Source organism: Ascidiella aspersa, chromosome 4 (assembly GCF_963924565.1).
Source record: "Ascidiella aspersa chromosome 4, kaAscAspe10.2, whole genome shotgun sequence".
In the NCBI taxonomy this organism is placed as follows: Eukaryota; Metazoa; Chordata; class Ascidiacea; order Phlebobranchia; family Ascidiidae; genus Ascidiella; species Ascidiella aspersa.
This window is the reverse complement of record NC_139450.1, coordinates 31,756,996-31,777,350: the sequence shown is the minus strand read 5'-3', so window position 1 is coordinate 31,777,350 and position 20,355 is coordinate 31,756,996. Positions and strand designations below refer to the sequence as shown.

Genomic DNA, 20,355 nt, shown 5'->3' with positions numbered 1-20,355 from the left:
CAGATCAGCTAAAAGCGTTTTATTTTGAATCATCGGATCTACATGTATACAATTGCAAAAAAACTCTATCTGCGTATATTCCGTTGGATTCTGGTTGTATGTCTATAATGAATAATAAAGATGGTGAGCCGTGAGTGATAATCCGTGTACTTGTACAGTTCGGTAATATATTGACGTTCTCATTATAATATATCGAATGATTAGTGTAGTCAAACTCACTTGATTCTCACTGCTGGCCGTGGTATGTAAAATAAGACCGAAATAAGAACAACATCAACGTTGGAGTAAAACACATTCGGGAATAAGGCCAAAATAGGTCCAATATCTAATAGTCATAATAACCTCTAAATCGGAATAAGGCTAAAATCCGTCTAAATTAGAGCTAAATGGCCAGACTAAGTCATATACAACACTTTATCTAGCCCCAACCAACACCCTTTAAGTACATTAATAACTCCCCTAATAAGTTCAACCCTAACCCATTTTTTAACCAAACTCATTACCCACAAATAACCCCAAACAGGGACAAAAAATCCGAAGCCAAAACAGCGGCGCGCTAATGGCGCCATACAAACTAGAGCGTCAAAACGTAGACACCGAAACAACTGGTGCCAGACCGACGGCCCCCGATTGTCCCATACCCACCACAGTTTCAGGCGTTATTTATGCCTTACTCCGAAAAGTTTAGACTTATTCCGACAGGTATAGGTCTTATTGAGACGATAAAGTTATGTCCGCTGTTTTGGATATTACTATGTATTTGGCTTTATTATGTCGTTGGTCTTAATAATGTGGTATTATAGATTTTTCTGCTTTAGGCATCGTTGCTTTTTAGGTCTTATTGTGTGTTACCGTATAATACTTATTACAAATCGCATCGCATTTTATGGGAAAACTTATAACAGGGTGTGACGATGGGAGGATAAATTACAGCAAGGCCAGTCTCCGATCAATAACTCATCCCTAGCTAATGGTTTGAGTTGGTTTTATTAGCCGCCCCATAATGCACCAAACTTTTGGTAAGAACATTCATGGACCCAAACAAAACGCTTGCAAAAACCTAGGTATATTTTTAGACACGTTTTGAGTTGCGACTACACGCACAAGTTGGACCAGTCATACAGCGCTTAAAGCAATATTTAGACCAGGCCCTTTTTGCGGTAAAATGATTTATTTAAGTGGCAATTTTATGACGTAAATTTACGACTCAAAATTATAAAAAAGTTTGCCCGTTTTGCGGTGCTTTGCTGCAGGACAGTCAAGTTAACTAAAAGTAAAAAAAACGAATTTGGTGTAAGTTCGAATGTGTGTTTCAAGGAATATACCTTTCAATCAAAATTACTTCTCTATAAACAAACTTACGACTTCTCTTAAGAAATGAAGCTGCTCGTAATTAGTTAAAGCAAGCTAAGCGACCACATGTACTCAAAAAACAGAAAGCAATTGGACATATCTAATTTGGAGTTGGTTAGTAGCTGTTAAGTTTACTAACTGGGCAAATTATACTTACTGAGTTGGCTTTATCGGGAACGTGTTTGGTACTCTGATTTCGCTGGATCTGACTTTTCTCTGCAAGAAATATAAAAACAAGGTAATGCAAAGGAGAAAATACAACGAAATACCAGAGATAAAAAGGTAACAGCATACAGTCGTCAGAACAGGTTAAGTTAAGTTAGAGGGCAATGTGTTTATTTTGGTAGGATTAAAAAAATGTCTAAATTTAGTGATTATTAATAGACGGACTGACAGGTGACAGTTTGGCACTATTTAAAGACAATTTGTGTTAACACTATTTAGAATTAGACAAACACTCTCAGTTACAAAGATTAATATTAAACCTAGTCTACAAAATTGTTAGCATTCAGCTTAAATTTTAACACGAAAAAAGTGATAAACACCCACAAAACAAGCTACCTTTAGGCGGCGATCTTGACAAAATCGATTCTAAATCTGGCTTTGGCTTGCGAAAGGTCCGTTTGATTGACAGGCCTATTTTGTGCTTCTTCGCTGGAGCTTGAACAGGTTGAGCTTTTAGTTCTTCAGCCTCTTTTACGCTCTGCGCGCCATTCAACATTTTAATAAAAATCAATACTTTCTATGAAGGACCAGCAAATGGTTATACTCTTTCTGTAAGTAGAATACTCCAGCAAAGATATTAATTTAGGACATAAATAACTATAGCTTTGCTAGAGTATTCTGCTATTACCGATCAGAAATTAAGGTCGACATTTATCTTGCAAAGGTCAAGGTGATTTCCACTATCACATATTCAGTGCTACCCTTTCTAAAAGACGTAAACCAGCTTCGGAAAAAACATAACGGCAGAGCTACGTAACTAGCTTTACCAAAGGCCTGAGTACAATATTACAAAAGTTTAAAACTAGGCACTTTAAATGCCACTGTAGTTTACACTTATACATATTTCAAATAAAATGTATGGAAACACAAGATATTATTATTGTTGTGCTATCCAGGCTATAATATTGCATTTTTGTACATCTTTTTAAATTCCTAAAAAACGCTTAAACGCTGTTTACCAAACTTTACATTTCGGAAATCCGGATGCAAAACGCGATTTGTCAGTTAGGTAGGGCTACTTTACAGAATTAAACCTGTCTTTGCAGGAACTCTAGTGTTATCACTTTTCCACATGGTAAAGAAACTGCTAGTCATTAAATTATAGAAGACTGAATGTTGTGGCGATACATCAAGTCACAAATACTGCATTATACTGCCAGACAGCAACTGGCAAACTCTAAACATTGCAGCAAGTTACAAACTAAAATTAACATTTAAACATTTGTTGATAAACTATAATTTTTTTTTGCTTACACATAGGTCACATACACAATCTGAAACAAGTTAAGCTTATATTCAATGTGTGCTCATTCAAAGCCACCAGCGCACCTCTGCATACTGTTGAACAAACTTGTTATGAATTTCCTCGATATTTTTGTTTTCTGAACCATGAGCGTTAAACTTGTCGATATCATCTAGACCTGACTCATCAGGACTGCAACAAAAATAAGAAGCAGTGTGATTACAGCTTTGTTTATAATTTAAAGCAGTGCATCCCAACCAGTGGGTCACAAAACTATTTCAGATGGGTCGCGAAGCATTTTTATATGGTACAGTTTTCTATTAGATTGGGAAATTACTGCACTATGATTATGTAACATTTATGCAAGAATGCAGCAAATAGATAACAATTAAATATATTCGCCTTAATAGTAAACTGCATGTGTATACATTGTTTCTTTTTCATTAATTAACTTTAATTCGTTTGGTCATATCTCATTGTGGGTCGAACAATAAAACACACTAAATGAAGGCCGCAAACTGAAAAAGGCTGGGAAGCACTGATTTTAAGTGTAAGTTTTGGATTGTTTGGTTCTTGGCGCCTTCCTTTGCAAAAGTTTGTTTGGTTTAATTTGTCAAAAAGTGCACCTATAAATTTGCTGAAATTATAATGCACAATGCAAAAAATCTACAATCAAGGTGACTTAATGAGGTATTACTATGTGAATTGTTAAGATTAAAGGAAATAAAGACAATTAACAAGCAAACAATATAACTAGAATCTAGAGATATGTAATAAAACTGAGGCTTTTTCAAGATTGTTTCATAATTTTGAAGTGTCACATAAATCATGTATGTTTGTGTCAAATCTTAAAGTGTTTTGGTGATTTATAATAAAATATTACAGCAGAAAACACGATGCACAATGTAGGAAAACTTTAATCAAGTTGACTTGGAAAATAACTAAGTGAACTGTTAAGATCAAAAGAAATAAAGATAATAAACAAGTATTCTATCGAACAAAAAATAATTATTTACAACATGACCCTTTCTATTTTTACCATATGACTGTGATATATTTATGATGTCTTTAATATATGTACAAAACATTTAGAATTACTATATTATATAAAACATTTCTGTGCATTAGGTTTAACGTCAATTTGGCATTCATGAAACATTTTTCAAAAACGATTTGCATTCATAAATAACAGTTTAAATTTGTAACAAGGAACAAATGTCAGCATTCATGGAGAGACAGTAAGACAAGTTTGTTACACACATAAGCAGTGTTAGCATTTGCAGGAAATACTGAGAATAAACTGAACAGAAGCTTAATCACAACACAACAACAGCTGGTTATCTCCTAACCCACACACATCCTGTCAATCGTTCGCAGATATACACATCAGGTTTAACAGCTAGGGCACTCATTCTCACAACTTTTGAATATAACCATTTATAAGCTTCACAATTAAAACAGCATCATAATTTGTGGACAACAGTCATCCCACTGTAAACTTGGATTACTGTTACAGCACAAGCACTTTAGAGTACACCTATTTAATGTATTCATCTTGATACTAAAGCCCTTACAGAAGTAGGTTTCATTTTAAACGTTTTGAATACATCTTTATCCACTTATGATGTTGAAAATGAATAAAGGGTAATTCGAAACATTCAAAAAAATACATATACTTCTATCAGGTGGCATTGTATAAAGACAAATTGTATTTGATTCTCGACAAGCTTTCGCACAACCGTGCTTCATCAGGTGAAAGTAGGTGAAGCACGGTTGTGCGAAAGCTTGTCGAGAATCAAATACAATTTGTCTTTATACAGTGCCACCTGATTCCTCTATTTAGAATTAGACAAATACAGCCATATACAAAGATATACTTCTACATGGGCTTTGATATTCTTACTATGTCTCCAAGTAACTTGATACAATATTGGAACTACTTAAATCACAACACTGCAATGTTGGTCACAATTCTTGCAACTTACTCTATAGGCTTAAAGTTGGATTCCACATAACCGATGGGCTGCTTATATGAATATGGATCAGTGGTTTTACGGTCTCCGATCTCAAACAAAGGAAAACTTCCAGATCTGGGACGATCTAAAACACAAATGGAAAATATATGAAAGGTTATGGCTTCTTTGAATGAATGAGGGCTTATTATGAAAGGTATTGGTAAAATTGGGTAAAAATAGCCACATTTATGCTTGGCATTTCATACACGCCAAATTCTATGGAAACATTCCTAGATAGAATTATGATAGGCTAAGTCCTTCAAGAAAACAACTTTGGAGATTTATGAGTTTTTGCAGAACTTAATCAGATTACTTATAAACATAATCGTATCCTACCAATCAAAGTTAAAATAACTTTTTTCACCACTGCTAAATTAACCGGTTTTGATTTCTGTTATTAACCTATCGCTCAGTAGCGCATCTAAAAGACAAATTGGTCTAAATATTTTTAGAATTGATTTTTACGAGCACTCAATATTTAAAACACATATTAAGCTTGACATGCGAGTAGGAAGCTTTCAGTCACAAAAGCCATGTTGGGGTAAGTAGGAAAAAAATAATTTCAAAAGTAATTTGAGCGAAATTGGAATTAAAGTTAAAACTTACCAAAAAAATGCATGTACTTCTTAATACTGGGATGGCAAAATTTCACGAGAAAAATAATTTATATATACTGTACTTTTTCTCACTTTTTGCAAATATTAAAAGTTAGTAAAAAAAATCCCCGACTATGTTGCACATTGTTTAATAAATGTGTGCATAAAGAAAACAAAAAGAACAGTACTATTTAACGACTGCTAAAGGGTAGCACAAAGTTTTAAGTATGTTTACATATTTAAAAGTTTGTCAGACTTTTAAGATTTGCATTTTAATTTAAAATCGTTGCATTTCATATTGAAATATTCATACAATACTTTAAGTAAAAAGGACCCCGGCTCTGTTTAATGTGTGTATTAGTAGCCATTTAGGAAAATCAACAAAAACCGGTAAAATTTGGACATTACATAGTTAATGCCAAAAAAAAGGAAAAACAACATTTGTGCAGTATAATTGTCAATAGCAGTATCACGGTGAGCAATCCATCTTCTACTGTTACTTCCAAGTTAGTATCTGTTTTGAATAACCCTATGACCTATATCAATGAAACACTAGTACAAAAATGCAGTAAATTAGCACCAGTAAATGGGTATCCAATCAATTAGTCGCTTATGGAACATGTTTTATATATACATAATACCTCAGTCCACATTTTCTGAGGTAGCCCCAGCAAATTTGAAACTTTGTTTACCAAGAAGTGTTTTGATTTTGTAATATTTAAATTTTTAAGTTAAGTGAGCACAACATTGCCAAAAAAACAAAAATACAGTTTAAGACTTGTAGAAAATAATTAATCGAAAAATCCGAAATTTAATTTAACTGGTCGGTTGTAACTAGATGGGGTCTTAAAGTAAAATCTTTAAAACAGTCATTCACAGCACGACAATCATTTCCCTCTGGTGCTCAAGTGATTGCAGTCACCAATGACTCATTCTATTGTTGAGCAGTACACGGTTTGCAAATAAGTGTTCTACTGCTAGCCCGTTGTCTTGTGTTTGTTGCAACAAGGTTTAAAACAGGTAACATGGGACGTGGGCAGCTAACAATCATCACGGCATGAATTGCTCACAAAACTTGACTATTTTTAGGCTGAAAGGTAATCTTTAACAGTTCACAGTGTGGACGTAATATGACATGTTCTATAAAATATGTAGGCAAACTGCAAGCAGCATGTGGATCTTTGGCATGTATTTTGTACCTTATTAATTTGAAGAGTAATATCCAAAAAAATATAGAAGGGTGAACCTCATGTTTACACTATATTTGTTTATTATTGTATTCCTGTTTCGTTGAACACCTGAGTAAACTAATTATATGGGCCGAAAATTTTCGGGACATATCTTGTTTTTGCCGTTATTCTTTTGTTTATTTATTATTGTATTACATTTTCTTTGAACTCCTGAGTAAACTCATTTATCTTGTTATGGATTATTGAAGTGTTGCTGCTTTAAATAACCGGACCACAACAATTTAGGTTGTTGCAATCACTTTAAAGAATACAGTCTGCTGAAAATACTTAATAATAATCTTTTGTTAGAATGTTTTCAAAAATTAAGTGGTGGTCGTCAGCTTATTTTTACTTATGTGAACTTCAAAATACAGCTTGCATTCTAAAAAGTTTGCCCACTCCTGCCATAAAATAGTATGAATTGAGATTCAATGTCTACTCAAAGCCTAAAATGTACAGCCAAGTAATCTCAAACAGCCTTGATAACAAAACAATAATAATTGGTGAAATGACATGCCAATTTTGTCTAATTACCACCTCTCCAACTTCAAATATTAACAAGATCAAGGCATGGAAACAGTAATGCTACATAAAATTTTCCCCTTTTTTTCAATAAACACTAAACGTTGCCAACAGCGTTGTTATGACTTAATTGCATTCAAGTCACTGTATTTAAATGAAATGACCAAAGTCTTTTGGACAATTGACTTGACTTATGTCTTTTAATGAACTCTACAAACGAAAATAGATTAATGCATTGGCGCCTTTTTTAATGTGTTTGGCCTAGATTTCAGCTTTACATTTGCGCAGTTCGACCGAAAAACGGCAGACTTTTTAAGTTTACTTGTTTATATATAGAATATTCTAAACGATATTATCCGAATTTTGCACTTAAAACAGTTTGTTTGATATATTGGATTTTGTTATTTTTCAGTTAAGTTATTGCTTATAATCGTACAAGTTTAAAACTTCTAATAGTTTAACATTTTTGATTTTTTATGAAGGACAAGACTTGAAGTTGACCTTCTATAATTATGACTTGACAGGGAATTGACTTGTTATTTATTCAAAAAAAACTTGACTTAGACTTAGTTATTTCACAAATAATTAGACTGGGACGTAAGTGATTTCAAAATGACTTGTTTACAACACTGGTTGCAAATTAATAGCTATCCAACTTCAAATTTTAAGAAGATTAAAGCATGAAAGCAGTGATGCTACATAGCATTTTATTTCAAACAAACAAAAAATTTCAAAAAAAATGTCTAAAATTTTTTTTCTAGAAAGATTGTTGTCACAAACCTTCAAGGTTACTTTCTAGTTCTGGTGGAACGCTTCTTGGTCGATGGTGGTCCTCTGGAATTAGTAGTGTAGGAGAGAAGTCTTCGGGCAGCGAGTAAGGATCTTCCTCGTTAGGACTGCTTGGATCGCCGGATGAACTTTGACCCGAAGAAGAGGTCCGTTGCTTGGAAACTTGAGTGTAGAATGGCTTTTTATTCTTGCCCTGGACTTGCGTGTACAACGGTCGAGTCTGAAAGCAAACAGTAAAAAATGATTTTACATTTTAAGTTAGTAATTACTTTAAAGATAAAACCAGTGTTGCAATGCCTTAAATAAATAACTGTAAAGGACTTGACTTGACTTAAGTCTTTTGGACAAATTACTTGGGCGAAATGAAGTGTTATTGTTAAGTATTTTTTTATAAAATTTAGCTATTTTATTCAAATTTTGGCACGTAAAAACAAGTTACTTTCTGTGTTTTACGTATTGGCAATTTTTTTTTTTTGAGGTATTAGTCATAAAATCGGACATCATCGTGTAATTTCTATGGCAACGACTTGACTTGCTATAATTATGACTTGATTCCCACTTGAATTGTTATTAAATTCAAAAAGTTTACTTGGACTTCAGGTATTTTACAAATAACTTGACCGGGACTTAAGTCATTTTGAAATGACTCGTTTTTAACACTGGATAACACCATTTGCTACTTTATTGCGGGGATTTACTTTTAAACAGCATGTGATCGTGTTTAAATCACTTAACAAAATATAACCTGATATGGCTTAGGACTTGTTCTACCAGTTGGTCTTGAAATTGGCACTGGAAAATGACCTGGAACAGAAAAAGTAAAAACAAAAGGTTTGTTAATATATACTTGAAATTATAGAACTAAATGGAATATGTGATTTCATTTGTCTAATTATATTTTTTAATATAGGTATAAAACAAAATGGAAAATGTTAACTATGTCTAGATAACTATAAAAATCTACGGAAAAAATTACACCAGAGTTTATTGAGCATAGAAGAAGCAATATAAGGACTATTAGCAAAAAAATTGCCCCAAATGTATTTTAACAAAATAATTTATACCACTTTTAGGTCTTTCCGAATGAACCCTGCGCAAATTACTTCTTGCAATAGAAGACAGGTCGTCACTGCTTAAAGAATCCTGATCACTTGAGCTGTGAAAAACATGGCATAACCAGGTAAAAACAAAACAGCATATTACAGGTTGTTGAACATGCCCTTATCACCTTAGATGATGAGACACACAATTTCCACACATGGTTCAAACATGCACAGACTCCATAAGACATGCATTATATGGACGTCAGCATACCTCGCATGCCATAACAGATATCAGTTTAACCATAAGGAAGTGACAAATTTAGTTCCCGCAAACAATTCTATGACATAATGTAAATTAGTTGTTTGCAGAAAAGATACTGCATTTGGTTCAAACACATCTTACAAAATAAAAGTAAGCTGTTGGTCATATAGATTCAAATACATAATTAGCATCATTGGTAGTATCATGTTTGTCCCCAAAGCATAGGCGCCGAACTATAAAAAATTCGAGGGATGTATTTTTTAGTCATTGCAAAATTGCTCATTATTCACATACAAAATAGATAACAGCTGTTGCATATTATCACTTAGACAAACCATTTCGCCTTTAAAAAACTTATAGAATCTTTAGGCTAAAAAGGTTCCACTGAAATGGGCAAAACCTAACATTAATTAAAAAAACAATTGCAAATATGTATAATTAAAAACATTTGGGGATTGCGTGGTCTCTTGCCTATACGGTAATTCAGGTAAGTTTCAAACACTTTTGGTAAACTAAAACTGTGCTACAGGAAATAATTTGGAACATTTGCTGATAATAACTTGGTTGAATTACAGAGCGCTTTGATGCTCTGTCGAAAATCCAGGGTGTCTAAAAACGCTTTGCACACCCATGTTCGGCGCCTATGCCCCAAATATCACAAGAGTAGAACTTACCCGGCTTGAAAAAAGGAACGAGATCTTGAAACACTTTTGTTATGTTGCAAACCAGTGTAAGAAGGATCCGTACTAGTGGCAAGTTGATTGTCGCGCTCGGCACTTTTGTGTTTCAAATGCAGCAGCGCAGACTTGTTTAGTGGTGAGTCGGACGAAACTGACCTTTTGTGCAGCCTTGAAACACCTAACGGACTTTTTTGTCGATTCGGAGAATCAAGCCGTGGCCTCTCAGAAGGTGCTACGGCAGTGTTGCGTCGGGCGTAAGGTATGTCTCTGTTCAAAGCAGCGCTCGGAGAGTTAGATTGTGAGCGTGGCGGCTTATCGGCGGAGACTTTTAACAAAATGCGCTCATCGTTAAGGATAATGTCAACTCCTGGGCTGGTGTTAAGTGAGCGGTTTACTCTACTTGGACTTAGTGAGTTACGGTGCTGTCTAAACTTGTGCTTGGCCAAGAATTGGTCCTTAGCTCTGTTTTGAGACAAGTCGTGCATCAAAATGGGGAAACATGGAAAGAAGGCAAAAAATGAAGCGTTCCAAATCCAAGATGTTGGACGATTGTGAAACAAATCATGAAAAATAAAAAGTGAACTGACATGCAAGGTAGAAAAGACACACAACGTCACAAATCCATGCTGTGCAGTGCTATAAGCCCTGCTTATCAAAGTAATAAAATTAGGATGGTGACAACATTAACTTTGCAACCAATCCATAGATGTAATGAATAATTTTTCAAAATATGTTAAAAAAAATAACTATGGTTTACAATTTTGCCTGATTTTAAACACAGTTTAGATTAATATTCTACGATCGAAAGAAATAAATATTGTTTAACATCTATCAATTAAGTTCAATCAATAAAATGTTTTAGCAATTCAACACATTTACAAACTGCTAATTAGTTATTTAAACAAAACTGTCAAATTGGGTACCAATTCAAAATAGGTTATTTGCGTCTATTTATAATTAAACAACACAAAAACTTAATTTAATTTATCACTGTTGAAAGAAAAGTGATTATTGTTAAAAGTTTGGCTGAGTCTAACATGGTGCCTTTCAAATGAGGTTTCCATTGAACTTAATGTATGGTCAGCGATAACTGGTAGTTACAAGGTAATGTGGTATAAAATAAAAAAGTTATGCAATTTTAACAGAGCGCAGTAAACAGCACAACATACTAAGGTTTAGGCATACAAAGTCTGGCGTGCTACTTCCCATATTAGATTAACGTCACTTCCCGTTTTTAAACAGTGTTTTTTGGAGGAGCAAGAACATTGTCTGACAATGTTGCTGTCCAATTTTACTTTGTAACTATCAAACATTTTGATGTTCAAGTTATGGCGAAGAGACAAAAAATGAGATAACAAGCTTTGAAAAACAGATAGAAGTAAGTTTATGTAACACTTTTGTAAAATATCAGCTTAAAGGTTTAACACAAGTGAGAAATGCACATAAGGTAGATTTGTATGTGTATGGGAAGTGGGAAATGCTGCTACATACGTTATTGCATTAGCGGGAGATGATTCTCTTCTTTGAAGTGCCTGGGGACTCGTAGAGATGTCAAAAACTGAATGGCGATGCTTTCTTTCGATATTTCTGGCACGTTCTGTAAGACAAGGGATATATAAACATAAGCTTAGTATATGTTTCCGCAACAGAATCCTCCCCTCCAACAGAACACATATTGCCGACGATAAAAGTTTAAAAGCTTGAGAAACGCAACGCTATAAACAAAAATCAGTCAGCAAGGTCGAAAACTTGTAATATAAATGTACATTCCACTATCTAAATGAATGTCATCATCAGTTTATCTGTTCGAATAAATAGTAAAGAATATTCAAAATATTCAAAATGTAAAATAAATAAATAAAATGCATTCAAGACTAAAAGGACAAAGACAAGCTTGTCATTTTATATGGCAATAAGGTAGAAAGCATTGCATTAAAAAAAACAGATTTAGTTTTTTTCCTGATCCAATTTATAAATTCTATAGAAATTAATACACAACTCCACATCTTCCATATTATATGATACACAACATAATGATAAAATGAACCTCAACACTAAATGGAAAGTATTAACAACTCTAGATGGCAAAATAATAACAAAGGTTTGCTGATTTGAGTTCAGCCCTATAGTATATATTACAAAAATTGTGTTGGACAATAAAAAATACCAACCATGCATTTTTACCTTGAGCTATTAAATTATCAGTCTCAGATAATTATTTACAAAGACTTTTTCGCATTTGATTACAGCTGACTTATATAAATATTGCAGCAGACAATATTTAAAATAATACAATTTGAAAAACTTTTTACAAAGTCTATTATAAAACATAAAGGCCATTTATTTCCACATTTGTAAAAAAAAGGGGGGTTCTAACTTAAGTATTTCTTAAGAAACTCAAAAAATGACTATGCCCAACAAACCACATGTCATTCTTGTCTACATCATAAATTATTATGGTGCTTTGGAAGCAGAAGGCATTAAAGTTAAAGATGATAAGAGTAATAAATGTTTGTGCCTACTCAACGGTAAAACCTAACTTACTGAAAAAAACTATTAACACATAGTCAGTGACTATTGGTCACCAAAAGGAGAATGTAATTTTAAAGTCATTAGGAAGTGGCTCACCCAATATGCCATAAAACTTGGATAATAATTAATTACTCCTCATTCTTCTTATATGCATAAAGGCCCGCGGCAAATGAAGCCTTGTTATAAAACAAAATGGTACTGCAAACAAAAAGGCCATTCTCCTTATATGGATAATCCAATGTTTCAAAATAAAAAAACAGAACAGTAAGCCAGACTAAGTTTTACATGAAATCACAAATTTTTTCATTCGTTCAACCAATATGCTATAAAACTTAGATAATAATTAATTAAAAGCTTGAGAAGCGCACCGCTCCGAACGAAAATCAGTCAGCAAGGTCTAAAACTTTAATACAAATATGCATTTCGCCAATAAATGGCATCATTAAATTTTAATTTTTTACTATTTATTTGTACAGACAAACTGATGATGCCATTTATAGGCAAAATGCATATTTGTATTAAAGTTTTAGACCTTGCTGACTGATTTTTGTTTGGAGCGGTGCGCTTCTCAAGCTTTTATTAATAAATTTTAGAACTTTTATCGTCGGCATTATGTGTTCTGTTGGAGGGCCAGATTCTGTTGTTAATACACATACAAAGCTTATAATAATTAATTATTACTCATTTTTCTCATACCTACGAAGGCCCAAAGCAAATTAAACCTGGTAAAAAACATAATGGTACTGCAAACAAATAGGAAAAACTCTTTATGTGGATGACCTAATGTTTAAAATGACAAACAAAACGAGAGCCAGAAGTTTTACCTGAAATTACAGATTTATAAAATGGTTCGCCCAATGAGCTATAAAACTTGGATAATAATAATTTACTCCTCATTTTTTTCTCATATCTAAAACAGCCCGACGCAAATTAAGCCTCGTTAAAAAACAAAATGGTACTGCAAACAAATAGGAAAAACTCCTTATATCAGTGGTTTACTAAAGCTTTTTGTTCTTGCGACTCTTTTTAAGTGTTCGATAACCTGCGCGACCCAAAATTATAGTGTAAGATACATAAAGCAGAGTACAGTAAATAAACAACACATTTTAAAATTGGAAAAATTCAAATTGGAAAAAACTTTAGAAGGATTGTATCAAAAATTTGCCTAAAATGTCCGGATTTAGGTATGCACAACAAGCTAAAGTTACGGTTTAAGCGTCAGTTCAATTTAATTAGACATCGTTTGACTGAGGCAAAGCTTGATTCATTAATTGAAAAGTGTAATCGACTGGTTCACAGCAGCAAAAGCCATACAAATGTTAACTTTTAGTTCATATTGCTTATTTCTTATTGATTTTTTTTTTCTTAAATACTACACAGTGACCACACAGACAAACCCCTTAAGGCCCTCTCGGGTTGGGAACCACTACCTTATACGGAAAACCCAATGTTTAACATAACGAAAGCAAGAAGTTTTACCTGAATTGACAGATTTATCCAATGGTTCTTCCTCAAGGTCTGGAGGAAGGGCTTGAGATAGAAGATTTTTTATTTTACAGCGAGGCGCACCTGTCGAGATTATAATATTGAAGTTTAAAGGAGATTTAGGCAGTGTTGTACACAAGTCATCTTTAAATGAAGTCTAAGTCAAGTCATTTCTGAAATAACTAAAGTCCAAGTTAAGTCATTTTGAATAAATAACAAGTCAAGTCCCAGTCAAATCATAATTAGTGAAAGTCAACTGCAAGTCAAGTCTTTGTCATAAAAATCAAATGTTGAACAATTAAAATTTGTAAACTAGTCTGATTATGAGCAGTAACTAAAAAATAACACAAAACGCAACATATAGCAAACAATTTGTATTATCTGCAAATTTAAAATAAATATATTTCAAACCAAGTCATTGGTCCAAAAGACTCAAGTCAAGTCAAAGTCAAGTCATTCTGTTCAAAGACTTGAGTCAAGCAAAGTCATTTAAAAACAGGAATTAGGTGAACTTAAGTCAAGTCAACCTGCAATAATTGTTAGGGGCAGACAAGAAAAGGGTAAATCTAGGATTTTTGTTTTGGTAAAATTTAGAAATGACATCATGAAATTACAGCTTGGTGTCACAAAACAACCTTTAAAAACCTCTTACACCTGATCAACCTTGTGCAATTTTTTCGATATAGAAATGTTTATATTGCTAAGACATAAGGTATTATTGCAAGGAAAATATAGAAAGACACATCTTGAATAACAATTATTTTTCTTGTTAAAAAATACAGGCACTTCAAGATATACAACAATATTTTTAGGAATAACCGTGCTTTCCAATTGAAAAGAATTATATAGTTACAAAACTTACCATGAAGATTGGCAAAATCTTCTTTAATAGCCTTAAACCAGTGGTTAAGTGCTTCAGAAGTAAACAAATAAGAATCTGAAAAACATGAAATAAGTTTTTAAATAAATGACAAAGATTATAATATATTAACAACTTGAGAGCAAGGAAGGTAACTGTCTGACATTTATAAAGCTTAGGTTGAATTTCAAGCTTTTAATAAGTTTTATTCAACAAACTTATATGCAAAAATCACATCATTATTTCTTAGCTGATATACTCTACATTTTTTTTTCTTTTTCTCAAAAGTAAAATTATTATACTATAAGTTCATGGCAAACATTACTCAAGTTTTAGACAAACTGCATTACATTGAGTCAATAAGTATAGATTCAAAACTTGAGCAAGCAAACAAAATTCCTATTCAGGTACAAGGGCAAACAAAAGTAATATTTGTTGTAAGACAGTGTTTTTGTGTACATAGTATTTTGCGTTATGTGTACTATAATTTTTGCATTGTGTGTGTTATACTTTAACATCATAGTAATAAAATGTTTATTTCACTAAATCTAATGTGATCTCATTGTTTTAGATTGCCTTTTCCGAAGGATCTATAATCCGTTGCATCCCCAATACCATTTATCCCACAAGAATTTAAGTAATTTGGGTCTGTAAAAGATTGTCCATTCATATGTTTTGTTTGGTAAACTATACAAAACGTTTTTAAAAATCATGTAATTAAGTACTGCGAGAATTTGTAAAAACAATAACAGGGTGTCAAAAACCCAGAGTGGTAAAACAATGACATGTTGTAGGTAAAATAAAAACCTTTACCGAACACATTTGTACACATTGACCAATGTTGAAAAGTATGGCAAATTCACAAACCAAACCGGCACCTTAAAAAATGAATATACACTTTAAAGGTTACATATGTTACACAAGTGTCACTGCATATGGTACTTTCCAATAGAATGCCAGGTGTGTACCGACAAATTAAGAGCTTTGGAGGTGTGCAATCATGTTTTACTACACACAGAGGTTCAGAAACCGGTGCTCTTTCACTTATGTACGTGAAAATTAATAAAAAAAAACTTCCTTCAAATACCGCATACCACAACGCATATTGTTTGGGTTAGGGTGCGGGTTAGCGTTTGGTTGAGGGTGGGTCAAGTTATTATTAATAATAAACATAATATTACTTGACCCACCCTCACCCCAACGCTAACCCGCACCCTAACCCAAACAATATCCATTATGGTATGCGGCATTATTTTGTTTTGTTTTTTTGCATAACTTTTCACGTACATAAGTGAAAGACCGCCCAGAAACCTACCATAATTTAACTTTGGGCTCTGGTCAAGAATCATACCACTGTGTCCAGGGGTTATATTTCTAGCATTATTTGCATTAGGGTGCGAGTTAGCATTTGGGTAGGTCAAGTATTATAATTATTATTATATTCTTCTCTCATATTTAGTTCTTCCTTGTCATTTCAACTTTGACAACATGTTTTGTTACTGGTAAAAAGTGGTAGGATTCAAGACCAGCGCCTAGTTTTTTTTTCAAAATTGAGGTCTGTAATTTCTTGATTTGTGTGAGACAAATTACTTTGAAACAACTTGGGTGTGCACTGCAAATCTGCCAGCAAATGCATATTGGGACAAGCAGGTTAACTTTTCCTGTTTGTTGCATCTGCTAATTCCAATTTATTCAGCAGTAAAACTGCAAGATCATGGCAATATTTGCCATACTAGACTGGCACATATACAGTACTGCAAATTTAAAAGATTGGTATCCAGCGAGTAAGGTAAACTGCCACTTGCACAACAAAAAATGGGATAGTTACATTTGGTTAAAAGAGTGGTACAAAACAGAAATGGGTGCTGGTCTAGAATACTATCTATTTTATTTTACACAGTAACAGAACGAGTTGTTATAATTGAAATCGCAAGGAAGATAAATATGGGAGAATAAATATAATAATACTTCACCCACCCAAACCCTACCTTGCACGGTTGCACCATAACCCAAATAATGTTAGCAATATTAACGCCCGGGCACAAGTGTGTTAGAATTTTAGACTTAGAGATATGTTTTTTCGAAAAATTTCTGCAAACAAAACTAAAAAAGTTAGCCAAAATTCAATCTTACTAGTGTCATTTTGCAAAACCAACTATGTACACAAAATGGTTTGAAAAGGAAAAATATGAAACAAATCCTAAATGCACACCTTTGCAAATCGATTTACAGCTTAGTTTTTTCACAAAAATATCACTGGACACTTATATAAAATATTACAATTTTGTTTCCAAAATTTCAATGTTCAGAACAATAAATACCAACCCAATCTAACCACTTAACCACTTCACCACTTATAAATCACAAACTAACCATACATATTTGTTCAACTAAAATGAAAAGCAGCTGAGAAAAACTGTAAAAAAAAGGATTTATGGCACTGGTCTAGAATCCTACCACAATGATTAAATCAACGCACAATATTTGGGTTAGGGTGCGAGTTAGCGTTTGGGTGAGGGTGGGTCAAGTATTATTATATTTATTATTTTTTATATACTTGACCCACCCTAACCCAAAATGCTAACCCGCACCCTAACCCAAATATTGTGCACTGTGGTAGGATTCTAGACCAGCGCCGGATTTTTTGTTCTTTTTTATTATTTAGAGAATTTTTGAGATGCTTGTTTTTTCGGCAAATTTACCATAGTTATGAGACTGAATGATCACTAATGAGGGATTAAAACTTTTGGCAAACTTGTTTAACAATAGCAAGTATTAGCAGTTTTTATTTCCCATGAAAATTAGTTTGTTAGGTTCTCTGTATATTCTTGGACCAACTTAATTAGGGAGATGGTCTAGAACACAACCACAACGAACATTTCTTGGGCTACGTTGTGGTAGAATTGTAGACCACCGCCAAACAAAGTAATCGTTATAATGATTAAACATTAGAAAAACAAGATTTTGTGCCGGTTTAGTTTAAGAAGAGTAAACTAATTAGAAAAGAACTTCCAGCGAACATGTGCGCACTTTCACGTTCGCAAGGTTTCATTGAACAACGGTGATAAAGCTACGTCACGTCTTAACTTTATACAGCAATAATTGCGCAACATTAAGTGCCGAAGTGGCAATACCAGGTATCTCGTTACAAATTGTGTGTCATAAACGATTTACAGTCACGCCTGACAAATGTGGGTACTTTTCAATCACAGGTACACACCCTCACAATTCTATCTCTAAATCAGAAAAGCTCGAAATCAGCTGATTGTTGCCACAAAAATTGCGGCAGATTGACCACAAACTGCCGTGAGCGCGCGAGCTCTCCGCAATGCTGGCGGAAGTTGCCAATTGTCAACGGGTCTTGACCTTTAATTTTTGCTGGTGCTCGTCAGACAAACCATATTAGAACTAGATTTGTGTTTTCTTACCGCCCGCTGTTTGTATTTTGATTTTGTCGACTGTTTGGCATGTTTGTCAACAGTAAAATTCGCCTAAATTGAGGTGACCTTACTTGGTAACACAATTTATGTTCGCAAAATACAAACTGGCAAACAATAACTAGTCGTAATTTTTCCAAAACCAATAGCAAAGGATTTTTTTAACAACAACGCCAATTTTGTTTCGGGGAGATTTGGTTGGAACCCTACCAACGAAGTAATCAGGTGAAAAAAAGCTTTGGGAGAAAGGTCCACCCCGATTCTCCCAATTGTCCTGCAATTGCCAGCATGGAATACATGGGTAAGGTGTTGTGTTTAGCTCTTTTTTGGACACGTAGTCTTAAATTGTTGCGGTACTTTTAGTGTTTGATTTGTCTGTACTTTTTCAAATACGGGTTGCAATATTGTTTTAATAAGTAAGATGGCAGAAGTATAATCATGCAAATAGCCAAAATAATACAGCCTAACTAAGAAGCCACGAAGGATTTATTTTGTAATGTTACAACAAAACATATAAGACCCCAAAACCATACGCCAATTTAGAAACTCAAACCTAATTTCTGCTAAGACCACAGTAACTGTTGTACATTTAATGCAGTGGTTCTTAACCAGGGTTCAATTGAACCCTTGGGGTTCGACGCAACGTCCTCAGAAACATAAATGCTGTTATTTCTAGGTAAATTCGAATCTGTTTTATGTGCCAAGGTGTTATGTAACATTATAAATTGAAAGTTTGATCAATTTAACCTATATAAATGCAATTTTGTAATTTGAATATGCCCTGTTTCAACTGCTAGGAGGAAGAAACGAATACTGAGCGAAAATTTGGGGTTCGATGAACGCATGCAGAATAACATAGGGGTTCGACAGGTTACCAAAGGTTAAGAAACACTGATTTAATGGAATTTGGCAAACAGCATCATGCTTTAACTGGGACAAAAAACTTACCAACTTATAAAATGCCAGGTTATTGAATGACGCTGTTGGCCACACCGGCTTGAACAAACCTGTTATTTCTTTCTCCCTTAAAATTTTATGAGGGCGTCGAACTAGGGGTCAAACAGATTATATTGCTCCGGTTCTATATTAGCGCGACCCCAAACCAGACAAACGTTTAATTTGAATTTATTTAGATTTCCCATGCAACTGAATGTACCTGTAGGCTACACCTAAACGCCACCGCAGACTCAACAAACTTGTCGATCAATGATGGAAGCAAAGTAGGCTAGAAAAACAACTCATGACCTGCAGTGAGGTTCGAACTCACGACCTCCGGGATCATACCGGAACCGTGTCCTATTTATTTAGTTTATTTAATTTTTCTAGGAACCCGCATATGAACGTACCTGATCCAACATAGACCCTATTCACGTCGGCCGTGTCGTTGCCGTGGTCATACTCTTGCGTGAAGGCGCCCACCGAAAATCTCTTGCTGGCAGGTCGAGACTGTGACTGACCAGCGACGGCGCCGGCCCGACGCCTGACCACGGTCGACCGGCCACTGGTCGGGTCATCGGCGCCGAAAAAATGCTCAGAACTGTCGTCATCCGAGTCGGAAGAGGTGATAGTCGATCTCCGCTTATTTTCGTTGTGTTGTGACTTTGTGGTCGAGCTCGACTGATTCTTGCTGCTCAACTTTTTCTTGGAGCCACCGGCAAACTTGAGCATGGTCGAGGCCTAGTTCGCGCCCGAGGTCGACATCACATACTGTGTCAGCGTTGGGTAATGTGGCAACGAGTTAGTTAGAAAGCGACCCTTGAAAGGTTCTGCGAATTTTGAACCTGAAAACAAAACAGGTTATACGTTTACACTGATACAGAAGCCGTAATCGTTGGTCTAAAAGCATCTTTCGAGGCTAGATCACAGCTGTTAATAAACACATATTTGTGTGTGTGTTTCATTCAGCTCTCGTTTATTTCCGCTTCAATATATGTTTTTTTGCGTTTGGCCCACATTTTTTCACTGACTTCCTAAATCACCACTTGTAAACCTGTCTAATTGTAATCAATTACTTTCCATGTTATTAAATTCCCGCGAGTAAGACATATATATCATAATAAGGATAAAACGTGGTGGTCCTTTCAT

General features: G+C 34.3%; 2 protein-coding genes across 2 annotated transcripts in view; both read right to left on the bottom strand.

The window, feature by feature from the left end:
- LOC146157507 (focal adhesion kinase 1-like) overlaps positions 1–1,565 on the bottom strand; it is a 110,294-nt gene extending 108,729 nt beyond the window's left edge. Inside the window, exon 1 of the mRNA XM_083387853.1 lies at positions 1,511–1,565. The gene's annotated coding sequence lies outside the window, so the exon portion shown is untranslated. The remainder of the gene's footprint in view (positions 1–1,510) is intronic.
- Positions 1,259–19,964, bottom strand: LOC146157506 (uncharacterized). The gene is made up of 13 exons (XM_083388232.1): positions 19,617–19,964; positions 14,837–14,911; positions 13,969–14,058; positions 11,449–11,554; positions 9,952–10,419; positions 9,037–9,128; positions 8,718–8,776; positions 7,964–8,192; positions 4,807–4,921; positions 2,908–3,013; positions 1,915–2,056; positions 1,511–1,569; positions 1,259–1,267 (listed from the first exon to the last, which is right to left on the bottom strand). Exons 1-13 carry the CDS (start codon positions 19,936–19,938, stop codon positions 1,259–1,261), a joined length of 1,872 nt encoding a protein of 623 aa, XP_083244358.1. The 5' UTR covers positions 19,939–19,964.
- Positions 19,965–20,355: the final 391 nt, after the last annotated feature.